We start from the raw sequence: 15,210 nt of genomic DNA on the forward strand, positions 1-15,210 counted from the left end.
CCCCTCCGGCCCCCCACGCCCCGGCGGCCGGGGGGGAGGCGGCGGTGAGCCCGGACATGGGTGTTTCTCTCCGGGAAGCGCTGCCCCGTGGCCTGTTGGTACCTGTGGACAGGCGCCCTTTGGAAAGCACCTTTTTCTCATGAGCGGCTCTGGCTCCTTGCCCTGGGCTCTCGCCATGGACGCTATGAAAACCACCTATATTGTGCTGGAACTGATCATCGCCGTGCTGTCTATCGCTGGCAACGTCCTGGTGTGCTGGGCTGTGGCCATCAACAGTACCTTGAAGAACGCAACCAACTATTTCCTGGTGTCCCTGGCAGTGGCCGATATTGCCGTGGGTTTGTTGGCCATCCCTTTTGCCATCACCATCAGCATCGGCTTCCAGGTGGATTTTCACAGCTGCCTCTTCTTCGCCTGCTTCGTACTGGTGCTGACCCAAAGCTCCATTTTCAGCTTGCTGGCAGTGGCCATCGACAGGTACCTGGCTATTAAGATCCCACTGAGGTAAGAGCCCAGCATGCACGCAAATCGCCCGTTCCCTGACAGCCAAGACTGTGACTTTCCTTGCCTTAACACACGGGAATTCTAGTCCCCAGTGTTACCGTAAGAGGTTGCTCACAAGTGATGATAATGAAAATGTCAGAGATTTTGCAGTCACTTGCTGCAGGACTGGAACCAGGTTTTCAGTCTCCAGTCACTTCAGAGTATACTTGAAAGCTCAATTTCTAGAGGATATTTGTCTTGGGAGGGTCAATAACTTCCTGGGGGGGTTACACAGCGACTCAGTAGTGAGCTAAGGATAATTCTAGCTAATCTATGCAGGTATTTATACAGCCCCCATTATTGTGGTATCTGGACATCTCCCAGATAATTAAATACAAAAGCAACCACTTTTTCTTCCTACTTCCCAGCCTATTAAAGAAGTCATTTTACAGGCTGTTCGTTAAGAGTTCTTGTCTCTTAGTGAGCAATACTTTTAGAGAAGCTGAGAGTTATCTTAAATGGATCTTCATAGGCCATTGTATATACTTCACATTTCAACATGGTCTAGGGTCTAAATAGGCTGTCTTTCAGTGCTTAGAGGAAATATAATGAACAGAATGAAAGTGCAAGATGATACATTTACAAATGCTGAAAGCGTGTTCCTCTGCTTGCATATGTACCTTTTCCTTCTCGGTGCTTACCATGAGTAAATGTGTAAATCAGTAAACCTCACGTCAGCTCTGTACATACACTGGGAAAGAGGGAGATGGAGGAGAAAGGATTTGCACCTCAGTTTTCAAAAATTTACAGTTAAGACTTTCATATAAGCCCAGTATCAAAGACATACATAAATTGGTTTCCTTCTCATTCACGAGACTTTGCAATATACTGGGCAAAATGTACTAAATATATTTTACAGGCACTTTAACAGTCAGTGCAGAAGCTTCCTTAAGCTGAAGTGCACCAGAACTCTGGATTTTGGGTTACAGTGAACCAAATCTGTTAGTCTTATTCATGTGTGTCTTGTTCCTCCCCACGAATAGGTCATTGGAGCCCCACTGGGGAGCCCAGGACTGCTCAGGGGACTGTTCAGAAGCGGAATCTGTGGGGAAACAGGGCAGATTTGGGGTAGAGACCACAGGTGTAACTGTGTAACTGTGTAAGCTGCAGCTTTCCTACATTCTGTTCCTCTCTGGCACCTCCCTTTCATGAGCAATGAATTCACCCTAAAATGACTTTAAGAAAAAAACCCTTAGAGCTATTCTGGCACCTTGCTTCAGAGAGGCCCCATACAGTATGCAAATATTAATTACTCATCAGGCAGATGATAAAAAAGTGGTAATGGAAATGAATGTATTACTGAGTGGCTGCGTGTGTCATTGGCACACAGAGCATGGAAATTCCACGGTAGGAGAGCGAGCGAGAGCAGCTCTGCAGCCCTAGTCCTTCTAGGAGGCAGCCAGGAGAGAGGAGCTCAGACTGCTGCCAGCGTCTCTGACACTGGCTGCTCGCCTTCCAGCTACCGGGGCTGCACTCAGAAACGCGCATTAGCTCCAGATAATGCTTTGGTGCCTGTTCCATCGGTTCGGGGCTTTCCTGGAATGGGGTCCAACAGTACAGCAGCAGCTATGAAGCAGTCTGAGTTTTTTTAAGTTTCAGTTTAATCACACCACCCATCACAAGCAAGATGTTCAAGCGTGGGCTGTTAATTATAACTCTCTTCCTTTGTACCATGAATGCGTTTTGCAGTGCCTGGCTGAGGAAGTCGAACTTTTGTGAGTTCAGTTTCTACTCTAGTGGAATCCACAATGAGAGCAGCAGAGCAGATGTGCTTTGTGGGGGGATCGTTTATATGTATGCAGAAGGGAAGTGGTCTTGACAACTGACAAAAAAGAAAGTATTATTTCCTCCACTCTTTTTTTTTTTTTTTTCCCCCCACACTCCTGCTTTCCAGCAAGTTTGCTAGACTTTTGGCCAGTTTATGCACCTGTGTGGGGTAAAAATCCCAGGTCATGTCTGCCTTGCTTCAGGGTGCTTTCACAACATCATTTTTTCACCCCATCTTAGGCTAGATCTTTTATTCCATTTGCACAGATGTCTATTCCTGTGCCTGCTTCCTAGCTGGACACATCCAGCCCTTTCTGCTATAAAATGAGATCCAGGAGTCCAATCCTGGTCTGCTCTGAAGTGTGAGGTTTGGATTCAAGCTTTGAGGCCTGTTTCAGTGCTCTCAGAGGTGAGCTAGTAAGTAAAAGCACTTTAAACAGCTGGTGGGTTACTAGCTGCTAGGATGGCAGGGCAATGGACAGGTCATCGCTTCAGGAGCAGGAGATTTAGGGACTGGTACTGAAAGACTTATTATTTGTACACCCAGCATCAGAAGAGGATAGGGAAGGCAGCGGGAGGATGTTATAAAACTATGCTGGCAAAACACTTGTCCAGCGCACTAGAGTTTTCCGACCGAAGTTTAGTTAGAGTGAACAGCATGAACAGTGTTATCCCCCGGATACCTGCAGGCTGCGGCCTGGGGCGAGGCGGGAGGAACTTGTCCCACGACCTGTTCTGGGTAGATGCAGGCGCTATTTCTGGAAGGTGATTTGAGCTGTGGGAAGGGGAAGTTGGTGATCTGTTTGCAGGAATGACGATTTTTAGAAAAAGTTTCTTTACCACTAAAACACTTGTTCTGGAGACCAGTGAAGAGATGGGTAACAGGCCATGAAGTATTCAACCTTTAGGAAAATGATCTATACCCAGCCCACACCCTGACCTGTCTAACAGTCACAATAACCAACATATTGTCTCAGAGCAGGCAAGTGTCCCCGTCACACGTGTCCACCACGAGCTCCAGGTGGAAACCTGTGCAGGGAGGCGGTGAACTGAGCGTGCTGTAGGGACCAGGTTATTTAAATGCAGGCAGAGGCTGGGCAGGCTTTGCAGGCTGGGGGAAAGGGGCACTGCAGAAGTTTGCATTAGAGCCTGGATAATAATGGATTTTTCAATTCTGTGGCTGGACCAAAAAGTCCCCCGGGGAAGAGGAAGATAGTTTCGGTCAAACTGAAACAGCAATGTTTGGAGGTTTGAGTGAAACAAACTGATCCAGCTCAACCTGGCAGATTTTGTTTGTGTGTTGCTTAACCCTTCCAGCGTTGCTGTGCTGCTTTTTAAAATGGAGGCATCCTATCTGGAAAGGAACTAACAAATTCTCCTGTAGAGGAAAAAAAAAAAAGTCATATAAAATATAAAAATGACGCTTGAGAATCCTCCCTCTTCTGGCTATAAATATTTTCTGGATTTGACCTGAAGCCATGCATATTTTATGTCCCTTGAAACTGTTTTTTGTTTGTTTTTGTCAATTTTACTATTTGTCAGGACCCCCCACCCCACCACCCGGTTCCAGCTCGCACAGCTGCTGCTCTGAGCCCTTTCCCGCATCCTTTCTCTCCTGGCCCTCGCACCAGGACGCAGCTTCTTCTCCTCAGACGCGTTCTGCCCCTCCCTCGCTTTCTGCGCTCCACCTGGAGCCCAGTGCTTCTCGCTGGGCCAGCGCCGCAACCCGCGTGTGCCCATTTCTGTGTTGTTCCAGGTACGCAGCGTCGTCTCTGCTCCCGTCTGCCGGCCTGATCCCCTCCTCTGAACGCGCTCTTCCCCGCAGGACTTCCTCTGCGGGCAGTGCCAAAGCCGGGCACTTCAGCGCCTTTCAGCAGCAGGAGACTCGTCCTGCGGAGTGTCTAGCGCGTGAGTGGTGCTAGGCTTTTGCTTCATGGCTTTCTCCAGAGATGGATTTCACCCCACAGCCCCATAACAGTGAGCCAAAGAAGCTTTGTAGGTGTAATAAACTCTTCCCCTTTTATTTGCATTAACTGACACCCTTTGGTATGGCTAATAACTGTAGGTAAGGATAGAAGCCTGGAATGAATGTGTCAGGAATTAGGGAAAGGCAGAAGAGTATCTGTGCTTAGAGAACAGCGGAGAATGAAGCACCCTGTCCAACTGCACGCCATGTCCTCCTGGAAATCCCTTGCAGGACAGTGACCGCTGTGCTTCCAGTGCCTACCCGGCAAACACCCCAGCTGAGGTGTGTGGAGAGAAATTAGCCCCAACGCCCTGCAGGGCATGATTTGAGCTGTTCTGATGCTTGTTGTTTCTTCCTGGATTTAGTTCTCTCCAGTCTTCAATTTTATCCCTAGCAGAAGTGCAGGACTGGTGTTCCTGGGTACCCTTGTGTCAGGAACTGGAGCAAGGTGTCTATGAACGCCCCCCCCCCCCCCCCCCCTTTCCGCTTGCCGTCCTGGAGCCAGGAGGTCCACAGCTGAATCTCGGTGATTTAATGGTGTTGCAGGGCACTGTTCTCTGCTTCTTGTGCTGCCGATCTCCCAGGTGAGCTGCTGCCTCTCTTATCTTTGAGCCGATGAAGATGATCCAGCTCTTCTCTGCTCCCCTCATGGGGGTATTTCTCCAGGCCCTAGATTGTTGTTGCTCTTATCTGACCCTTTTAGCTGCACTGGCCCTTTTAGATGGGCTGTTGGATGCCCTGTTCCTGTGTTCCCGTGCCATGCCCCTGCTGCAGGAGAGGGTTCCCTGTTTGTTCCTCAGCAAAGAATTGCTCCCGAATTCCTCTTAAGTCACAGTTTGTTCCTCAGCAAAGCAAATTGTTGGGTATTTATGAAAGGAGGAAGGGCTGGAGCCACCTGGGAGAGAAATTCCTCTTCAGAGCCTTGGTCTTCCTCTGCCATCTTTTACGCTGTAGCTAGGCCTCAACAACAAGTGGAAAATTGCAACCGCTCTTCCTTCTTTTGCCCTTGCTTCATTTCCTTTCTGAAGGGAAATCCTTCCATTACGCTTCGTCTGAACTCGTAAGCGTGTTCTGCTGTTAACGTGTGGCTGACGCGTGGTGCCTGGGGCCGAGCCCCCAAGCAGCACAGTAGGCAGATTTTTCCAGAAGAGGCAGGCGCTAGATCCCCGCTGCACCCGCCAGCTGTGGCCAGCCGAGGATCCCGTCAGCGCAGCAAACCTGGCAGGCGCGCTCGCGTCCTGCGGGCGGCAGGGCTGCAGTGTCTGCTTAAGCAACGAAGCTATCGTGTCTTTAAGGAAGTTTGTGGCAGTTGAGCTTGACTCGGGCAGACTGCGGGAGGGTTAGGTGCCGGAGTCGGTGCTGCCGGAGCAGAGCGCAGCGCCACTCGCCTGGCCGCGAGCCTCGCAGAATTGCCCTTCCCTCTGGCACCTCGGCGGGCTGCAGCTACAGCCATCTCTGCACACGGATGCACGGTGACAAAAGCTGTAATAATTGCATGTGCCCTCACGGTGATAAACTGGAGGGAAGAAACAGCAGCTGTTTTTAGTTCTGAGCAGCCTGATTTCTTAAAGATGTGTGTTCCAAATCTTTATGCTTTTCCCCATTTCAAGAGCCTGTTTCCCTCGCTGTCTTTTCTGGCAAAGGGCAGCGTGTCCTGCCCGGTACATCGGTGCTGGCTGCCCAGCAGCTGTCCAAACAGGAAGAGAAACACCTTGTTGGAAAAGCAACGCACTGAAATCCTTCCCTTGGGCACTAATTTGCTACCAATTTTCAAAACCCTCAGGAAGTTGTCTCTGAGACCTCTGCCCCTACGTCCAATCTGGAAGCTGCTGGCCAGGAGGGAGCAGCGATATTAGGGAGCAGTGGCCGGAGCAGCACAGGGGCAGCGTGCCGTTTGCTAGTGCCGTTCCCAGGCTAACGCTTGAGGGCAGAGATCTCTGGGCTGAGCCAGAACCCAAGCTTTGGGCTTGGCGGATTTTTTTCATTTTTGGTCAATTCTGTCTATAAAAAAAAAGTAGGTTAATTTTGAAGTGAAAAAGGCAGGTTTAAATCTAACAGAATTTTGCTTCAGAAGTAAGACCTTTTGACCTCTCCGCAAAAAAAATCTTAAAACAAAAAATCTTGATACTGATTTTTTTTTTCAGTTAGAAGTTTTTGCTTTGTTAATTAATAGACTTGTTTTTTGTTAATTTGCTGTTTGTCCTGGTGATGAGCACCATGGTGAGCACAGAGAGGAGTCGTTTAGGTCTGTCCTGTCCCGGCCCTTGGCTCCACTGGGCAGTCACTACGCAGGGGGTGTTGAGGCTGCTATTCTTATGATATAGACAGCTCGGCTCAGCGAGGTGCCAGAATTAGTAGCACCAGCTGTGCCTGCAGATGTGTCAGCCCCCCCTTTGTCCCATCTGCTCTCACGGCTTTGCGAAGTCAGATGACAGGCTCGGGGAGTTTGTACATGCTAAAGAGCGGATTATCTTCCTGAGCCTATTGCTGACATCAGGCCTGGGCACGAGCCACAGATAACCTGCAAGGGTTTCAGCACGTGTCCTTGGCCCTACAGCAGCCCTCCGCTCCTGGCCGTGCGCAGCAAGGTCCGGAGAAGCGGTGCCGGGTGGGCAGGGGTTTGGCACCGGGAAAGCAGGAGGTTGCTGAGCACCACAAGCGGCAGCAGTGCGAGCTGCTGGGCCCGCTGGCCCCGGCTCGGCGAGGGACGGAGCGCGGGCACTGGCGGGAGCAGCCATGCAGGCAGACCAGAGCACGTCGGTGCAACTGCCTCCGCTGTCGTCTGCAGTAATTACATTTATCTGCAATACCGCGTGCTCTCTGCAGCCCAGCTCAGCGCACAGCCGTGCCCGCGGGCTGCGGCTCTGCTACTCCCTTCACCGTGCACTGCACATCAGCACCCGCAGTCCCGCGCCCTGGCATTCACAGCAGCCGTGCAGAGCAGACTGCAGTGCTTCCTCTCTCACGAACACCAGTGCCGTGTTCCCCGGGTGCAAGGGGAGGTGTGGGCCGCTTCCTCCCTCCCCGGGGTTGAGGCCTGTCAGGCTCGCTCATTATGTTCGCTGGCACGCTGGAAGGGCGCAGCCGCACGCCGGGGCAGGGTGATGTGTGCGGGGCGGCCAGCTGCTTCGAAGCCTGCTGTGTGGGCAGCAGGCGAGGATGGTTCCTCGAGCTGCCGGAGCACGCCGGGACAAGGCCTGGGCTGTGAGCAGTGCTGGGCTTGGTGCTGACCACAAGCGATTTATCAGCACTTTTGAGCACTGGTCAGGGCTCTGTAGGGAAAGCAGATGAGTAGGAACTTGCTGGGGCTGGTAGGTGAGGAGGCCAGCGGTTTGGGGCCTTTTGGAAGGGTTTCAGTGCCTGTGTCATTACAGAACAAGTGATCCAGCAGAGATCTTCCACCTCCCCACCCGTAGCTGTTATCTGGGTGCACTGGGCACAGCGAGCGAGTGGGAGGGGAGCACTGCTGCTCTGTACGGGATCACACTGGAACAGCTCACTGTGAATCATAGGTCCTGCCTCGTTTTCCTGGGCTCCTTTGGCTTGGGCACCCAAGAGCTGCCCTGTTGTTGCCCTTCTGAGCTCTGGTGGCTGCTGGGAGGTTTGGAATGAAAAAAATTCTCAGCCCCAGGCACCACTGCAGCAGCTAATGTTGGTCTGCACAGTCCTGGAGGGAGGGTGGTGCCCGAGGAAGAGCTCTGAGAGCTGCAGGCTTGTAATGCTCAGTGTTAGGGTTTTATGCTCAGGGACTAAGAAATGCTGTGTGGAGGATTAAAGAAGGGCAGGTATTGCCATACGCCTGCCTGCACAGAGGCATCTCGAGGCAACTGCTTGTGTTTTGAAGTCGCCACGTTGGAGCGTAAGAGCCAGAGCGCTGAGCTGTGATCTCATGTCCTTCCTGCGTGGTTCTGCACACCTCCGGCAGTCCCCCAAGCCTCAGGGCCAGTCACAGGAGCCCGGGGATGCCCAGAGGTATGCAGGAAAGCCACACGCTGCCCTGCACCCTGGTTGTGCCTCGTGTGTCTTAGTTCAGGTCTCAGTGACCTTCTTCCATCGCATCCTGATTCTGCTAAAAGAGCGTCAGGGTAGAGGCTCATGTGAGCTCGCTGGGGCCAGCTCTGCAGACAGCAGTCAGGGAAGCAAGTGCAAGCGCTGACTGTGGCTTGCTGTGAAGGTGTGCTGGTGAGAAGGCTGTCCACACCGCAGGTGCTCTCGGTGACAGTGTTCAAATAGTGTACAGCTATGCTCCCCTCCCCACTTCCTATGTCAAATCAATCTGAATTTCAGCATGTCTTAATACTCCAGTCACCCAAATACATGCAGTTCTGCAGGGTGCTTTGGGCTACATCTGTAGCCTCCTGCATTTCTCCCTTCCACGTTTCCAGTCCTGCAAACCCCAATGCCCTTCGCACTCCAAGTGTTCCCTTGAACAGCAGCTGTAACTCTGGAGACCCGTGTATCAGCCAGTGTTGGGACGTGGGTCAGGGAGTTCACCGCCATCCTTGCTCTTTGTTTGGTTTACATGTCCGGGCAGGGGGGAGACCAATGGCCTTGCAGTTACTTTCTTGTTGATTTATGACAACCAGGAAATCCCATTTTGGTGCTCCGCTGAAGCCATCTCCGTGAAGCTGTGCTGCCGGCCTGCCTCGGGGCGCAGGCCTGAACAGCTGTAGGCTGATCTCCAGCGCATTCCTCGTCTTCCTCAAATTAGACGTGCTGTTGAACACAGCAGCCTTTCCTCTGCTCTGAATCCGTGCACCCCTGAAAGCGGCAGCTGACCTTCCCACCCGTGAGGAGCAGCGCGGGGGCCTGTGCGCAAAGCTGGTGCTGGGCGCAGATAACGCCAGGTGCTGAGCCGGCCACCGGAGCCAGGAGCTGTAGAGGGCAGCCTTCGCCTCTGAGCTGCTCTGCCTGAACCCCTGCGAGGCAGGAGTTCACAGGCAAGATAAGCACATGGATATGACTGGCTTTCTAAGAGTGCTTTAAGCCAGCAGGCACTAGGTCTTCCACGCGCCCAGCCTGCCGTGGCTGGATGGGATATGGCCTGTATCAGGTGGGCTAGGGCATCGCCGCAGGAATGGTCCTGGCGCCCAGGAGCGGGGCACACGCCTCTCCAGGCACCCAGCAATGACAGCTCACCCCAATAGGCATCATCAGGTTTGAGCGTGAAACACAAGTGGGTTTTGTCCTGGGAAGAATAATTTGGAGTCTTCATAACTGGGGAGCAGTTAACCTGGGGCTGCGAATGGATTTGTCTCGACTGGCAAAGACATCCCCCCCCTGCCCCCTCTCTGGGGGCAACACATGGCTGATAACCACCTGAGGGCTCCTCTTTAGCTGGAGCTGGTTCATCCTGGTTTGTGTGTTGCTGTTGGTGCCTTTCTCTCTCTCTCTCTTTCTCTCTCTCTCTCTCTCTCTCTCACACGCACACACACATGAGGCTTCTTCACTGTCTCTCTGCTCCCAGGCAGAATTGCATCCAAGAGAGCAAACAGCTTGGCCAAGGGAAGTCCCACGTCATCCCGGGAGCGGTTGCTTTGCTTGCACGTCAATGGGCTAAGTCAGCGGAAGGGCCAGCCGCTGTGCCCTGTCTTCCCCCTTGCAGTTTTGCCGGGAATGTTGCTCTCCAGGCTTTGGGACAGGGGCTCAGAGAGCCCCAGCCTCTGATTGCACACAAGGCTCGTCTTCGTCACTTCTTTCTTCAGAAAATTCCAGCTTTTTTTTCAGACTAAGGCCAAACCATAACATACAGGCAGAAAGCCTAGATGACAGTTAAAACATTCCAGTCTTTAAATGCCTTTTAGTGATCCGGAAAATCTAAAAAAGAAGTATTGCAACCTGTGACCTCACTGGTCACCTGCTTCAAGCAGGAATGGAAACTTAGCAGCAGCGGGAGATGAGCAGCCAGTTGTTTCTTCTCCCTGCGAGGATGGGAGCCAAGGCAAGGCTGGATTCTCCGAGCATTGAGGCTCAAAGGTCAGAACAGCTCCCACTTATGAGCCTCCTTTTAAATACAGCACTTGAACAGCAGCCTCCAGCCTGGCTCTGTGTTGTGAAGGCTGCGTGTTCTCGTTAACACGTCATTACCCGGAGCTGCAACTCTGTGCAGCGGTTGCCTGCAGGCCTGTGCTCTTGGCAGTGGCTCTGCGAGCCAGGAAGGGCTGTTGCGGTGCAAGTGCTCCACTCTCTCCATTCAGCTTCTCTTGACAGGTATTAACCTGACGGCAGGGAGCCAGAGTCTTCCTGTACGTTGTTCGGGGCTGTCCCCCATCCCCTGGCAGGTGGGTGAGAAGGGGCTGAGCTGCAGCTGGGTCTTGGGTTTCAAAGGAGAGCACCAAGCGGTGGGAGCGCTGCTCCCGGCAGCCAGGGCTGGCTGGGGCCGAGACAGGCTTCCTGCCCCTCCGCGCAGCCCCTGCTGGCCGCGGGCGCGAGCCCACCTGAGCGCTGGGTGCTGGCGCGTTTGCTGCAGCCCCCCCAGCAGCCTGCCCCTCCGCAGGAAGGACAGGAGGGCCGGGAGCGCGAGCGGGGGACGCTGCGGCTTTCCCATGTGTACAATAGGGACAGATGCAGAGAGGAAGTGATTTGTCTACAACTGGATATGGAGAAACCCAGATGTCCTCCTGCCTTAGCTGATATTGTAACCGCTAATCAGATTTATCTCTCTCACCGCCAACTCCTTCCTGGTAAAATAGCACAGCTTTTTTTGTTTTTTTCCCCTCTAAGGTGTAATTAATGATTCATTTAAAATGTCCTGCCAGGAGATCTCAGCTGATATGTGATCTCCTTTCCATGACTGTGCATGGAGCAAACAGCAGCAGCAGTGGTACCCATTTCATGCCATTATACAGCAAAAAAAAAAAAAAAAAAAGAGCAAGACACTAAGTACAGCTGCAAGTAGATGACAAGGATACAATGCCTGGCAGCCAAACTGCTCTCTCCCCTCGTGAATGGAGGTGTCTGTGTATTTTCCTTCACACTTAAAATAGAAACATATAAATTGTCACTGCATGTTTGTACCAGAGCACCTGCACAAGCTCTCCATCTGCTCACCTCCCTGTGTCCAGCAGTCTGGACATGGGGCGAGGTGGGGAGACGAAATAAGGAGAACAACTGAGACCAGGAACCCCCAACACCTGCTCTGCAGCTTCATGCACCGAAGCGCAGAGGACCCAAGCTGGCTGCAGCAGCCCTTGCACTGCTATCATGTTTGCGGCTCTGCACTGATCCCATCTAACATGACAGCAGCACAAGATACCTGTGAGTTTAAGGACGGAAATTGCTCATCAAAAACTGCTTCTGTGCTGGAGAGTGGCAGCGGGGAGAACTGGCACAAACTTCCTGTGCAGAGCGGCACAGCAACTTCACGTCAGGTGGGAGCACGGTTACAGCTACAGTATTGCTGCTGCTAGACTGCAGCGTTGCTGCTACAGCCATACTAACGTCTATCCAGCACTGCTGTGCCAGCAAAGGGGGCTAGTATAGAGTGATGTTGACCACCAGATGTGTGCAGGTTTAGAGCCTACACCTTACCTGATCCAAAGCACTTCCCTGCACAATCCTGGAGGCTCTGAAGATGCGAGGACAAGGGCTGGGACCCTCCTGGTTCTTCCCGGTGATGGCTGCAGAGTGCAGAGATGTCCCTGTTCCAGTGCACCTGGCTTCACGGGCGTGGGAGGTGCTGATATCATTAAGTGAGAGTTTTGCTGATGGAAAAGTTAATGCTGGCACTTAAGCATTGGGTTACGTACGCAAAACACAGGGGAAGCACTCAAACACTTGATGTCTCTGTGGGGCTTTCACAAACACAGTCTCACAGCCTGCAGCCTTTCGAGGGCTGCTGGAGGGGTGAAGGCCTGGCGGAAGTGGCAGGTTTGCTCGTAACATCTCCTCGGTCCTAGAAGCTGCGTCTCAGAACTTCATGCAGGTCCCCAGCGAGGCTGGAGGATAGCACAAATGCCTGCGGAGATGGCGCTCCTATTTCAGGACATATGAAGAGCCAGGTCCCACACAGCAGATTTGCCAGATACCAGCTGCAGTTCTTAAGAACATGACGGAGATGCTAAAGTGCATTTACATGATTTTCCACAGTAGCCCAGTAGCAGAGGGGGAAGGAAAGAACTGGGAACAGGGCTGCCACAGTGAGCAAAGGCACTGCAATGCGAGGCTGTGCCACCCTGCAAGAGCGCTAGCCAAAGGCTCTGCCTTTGTCACCTCCCCGCCAAGGCCTGCGTGCTTGAACGCTGCCCAGCGCAAGGGGCCTGCAGCACAACGGAGGCTTCCGCAGCATTGATGAGCGCGTGGTGGTAAGTGCTGACGCCATTCCTTAGCTCGGGCACTGCCCTTTTGTTTAGCAACACATCTCAGACGCTCAGTAAAACAAACTATTTGCTATTGGCATCACTGTTTGCTAACGTCAGGTTTATTTATTCAGTAACTTATCTGCCAGGGCCGAGGCAAGCATCGTGGTGAGGGCCACCATCCCACTCCTCCAAGCACCAGGAGGGATGGTGTGTGGCATCACAGAAAGTCCCTCTTTGGGACTAAGATTTCCTCTAGGCTGTTGCTGCCTGTGCCCCACATGTAATAGTCCCAAATACTGAACTATGACTTGGCTGCTACTGTGCGCGTCTGGTTTGACAGGAGCTCAGAGGCAGCAGTGCCTCTGCTTGGGGGATCTCAGAGGGCTGCTGCAGGGCTCTTGGGGAGATGCCAGGTACGTGCAGGACATGACTCAGTTCCTGCCATTCAGAAGCCAAACCCCTCCACCAGAGAGGCTGGGCTGTCTGCAGCCTGGCAGCGTGACTTTGTCTGGTCCAGCTGTGCTTAGCAGTGGCTGCCCGGGTGTCTTGGCTTGGATCCAGCTCTATCAAACAGCAGTGGAAAAGCAATGAGACCTGTTAAAAAAAAAAAAAAAAGACAATCCTACCAAGCAAAAGCATAGTGCCTGGAGAACGCAGAGCCTTCCAGCACCCTGCACTCAAGTGTAACACTGTCATTTCGGCAGTTGCTGTGAAGCTTTTTCAGAAAAAAAAAACATGGAACTTGCCAACACATCACTGTGGAGGGGCCACAGGCAACAGGGATGCCTACTGGGTGAAGGACACTGTTTCGAGCCCGTGGGGATAGTGTTGGTGCTTCCACATGTCCACAGCTGACAGCAGTGGATGGGAGCTGAGCTAATTGGCTAATTGATCATGATTACACCAGTAAAGAGACTGCCTGGCTATATAAAAGGAGCTAATGTATCACCAGGTTATTTAATCTCAATAAATCATTTAAAAATATTCAGCTGCTATTTACATTAAAGAACCTCTTGATGCCTCTAGGCAGAAACATAGAGGAGATTCAATATTTGTTATACATTAATTGGGCAGACTTAGGTGAGTAAATTTACTTTAATAGTTTCTTGCCTAATAATGTCATGCCTGAAAGTGAAGAGGGGTTTTACTGGAATGTTCAGAGCTGTGAAAATCTGTTGGTTCCTCACTGTCTGTTCATGTTTTAGAGTGCGTAGAAAGCTCAGTCTCAGTTGCCTCGCAGTCCGTGCCTGCTTTTGTTGGTGGTGATTTATTGCAGGAGGTTGCGCTGCCGCGTGGCTTGCTGCATGCGTGGTTGCTGTTTGAGGGTGTTCCCACACAATGGCTTGCCAACAAGATTCTTAGCATCTTGATCTGATAACAGTTGTGCACGTTTTTATTTTTAAGCGTGTGCTTAGCTTCCACTGACTTCAGACCAAGTTTATTAACAGACAAATTTATTAAGGTAATAGCAAGGCAATTAGTGAAAAATTTTTAGCACACCAAATTATCCTCAGTTTCACTTTGGCCTCTTCTGGCCTGTAGTTCAGTGACCAGGTTTTGCACAGATCCTTTTCTGCAGTCAGAGCAGCACTCGTCAGCCTGTAATCAGTCTGAACAGTTGCAGTGAGGAAGCGTTTCATGACCACAGAGTTATCTGCAATCGATCCACTGTATGGAGAGTTGTTGGGAGGAATCTGCAGTGTGTTCGTGCAATGTCACTGAGAAAATAAGGAGCAAATCTAAGGGATACATTGTTCACTGTGAATAACTAGCTCCGCTTTAATTAACACCATCCCGTCCCTGAGCCCAAAAGGCCTGCAGCTGTCCCCATTGTTTAGCTCTGGCTCATGCAAACCCAGAGCGCAGCACGTTTTTCCATCTCTTCCTCCTCACTGAGGGGCCCCTGCTTAAACTTGAGTCTGGCTGCAGTTCTGTTGCCTGTGCTAGGGAAGGGTGAGCAACACTAAAATAAACATGCCACCATCACGGCCACTAGAAAGCTAAGTAACAACTTAATTGGTTTTGCAGCCTTCAAGTAGAGCCTTATCTTTGCAGAAAAGTTCAGGAAAACAACAAATGGAGAAGGCCTTCTTTGGGGCTGTATGTTTTCAGCAAGAGACAGCGCTGAATGATTGCAGCAACATGGTGCACACTGGATGCAGCACGGTGCACTAAGCCATTCCTGCTTTTCTTTATGTTGCTTATAAGCAGCCTGTTTTGTTTCAGACAAACAAAACTACCAGCAAGAAAAACTTTTGATTCTTTCAGTCTCTGTTTCTGAATAATGTTTCCTTTTGCATTTGCCACTCTTATTACAATAGCTTTTGTGACATTCATGACAGAGGCAGCAAATGAGCAATTGAACTGATCAACTTAGAGTGAAAAGCACAAGCCAAGGAGCCTGATCCCAGATTTGTGGTCTCTGATAGCCACATATTTTCCTCCCACTTGCAGATTTATAAAAGGTCAGAACCAGCTCTTGCTACTCCCTGCAGCACTGACTAAGATTGGCCAAAGTTAGGCAGAAGCTTTAGAGATTCAGCCTTTGCCAATTAAGGCTTAAAAGGGGTGGGATTACTGCCACACTGCCCCAAATCAAATATTAAATACCCATAACCCCAAATCAGGTCAGGC

General features: G+C 51.4%; 2 protein-coding genes across 7 annotated transcripts in view; one reads left to right on the forward strand and one right to left on the reverse strand.

Moving 5' to 3' along the window:
- The window catches only part of ADORA2B (adenosine A2b receptor), a 19,765-nt gene continuing 4,555 nt past the window's right edge, over positions 1–15,210 (forward strand). Inside the window, exon 1 of the mRNA XM_013953842.2 lies at positions 1–504. Within this exon, the coding sequence (XP_013809296.2) occupies positions 140–504 (365 nt within the window). The 5' untranslated portion in view covers positions 1–139. The remainder of the gene's footprint in view (positions 505–15,210) is intronic.
- The window catches only part of ZSWIM7 (zinc finger SWIM-type containing 7), a 22,360-nt gene continuing 19,827 nt past the window's right edge, over positions 12,678–15,210 (reverse strand). For 3 of the 6 annotated variants that reach the window (XR_010886227.1, XM_013953868.2, XM_067309830.1), the window contains one exon: positions 12,678–13,170. Coding sequence is in view for 1 of the 6 variants with exons in the window: in XM_067309830.1 (XP_067165931.1) it covers positions 12,892–13,170 (279 nt within the window). In the remaining 5 variants the exon portion in view is untranslated. Of the gene's footprint in view, positions 13,171–13,218; positions 14,295–15,210 lie in introns of those variants that run through there. The other 3 variants (XR_010886228.1, XM_013953871.2, XM_013953869.2) reach the window with 2 other exon arrangements.

The sequence above is a fragment of the Apteryx mantelli genome, chromosome 22, assembly GCF_036417845.1.
Source record: "Apteryx mantelli isolate bAptMan1 chromosome 22, bAptMan1.hap1, whole genome shotgun sequence".
Classification (NCBI taxonomy): Eukaryota; Metazoa; Chordata; class Aves; order Apterygiformes; family Apterygidae; genus Apteryx; species Apteryx mantelli.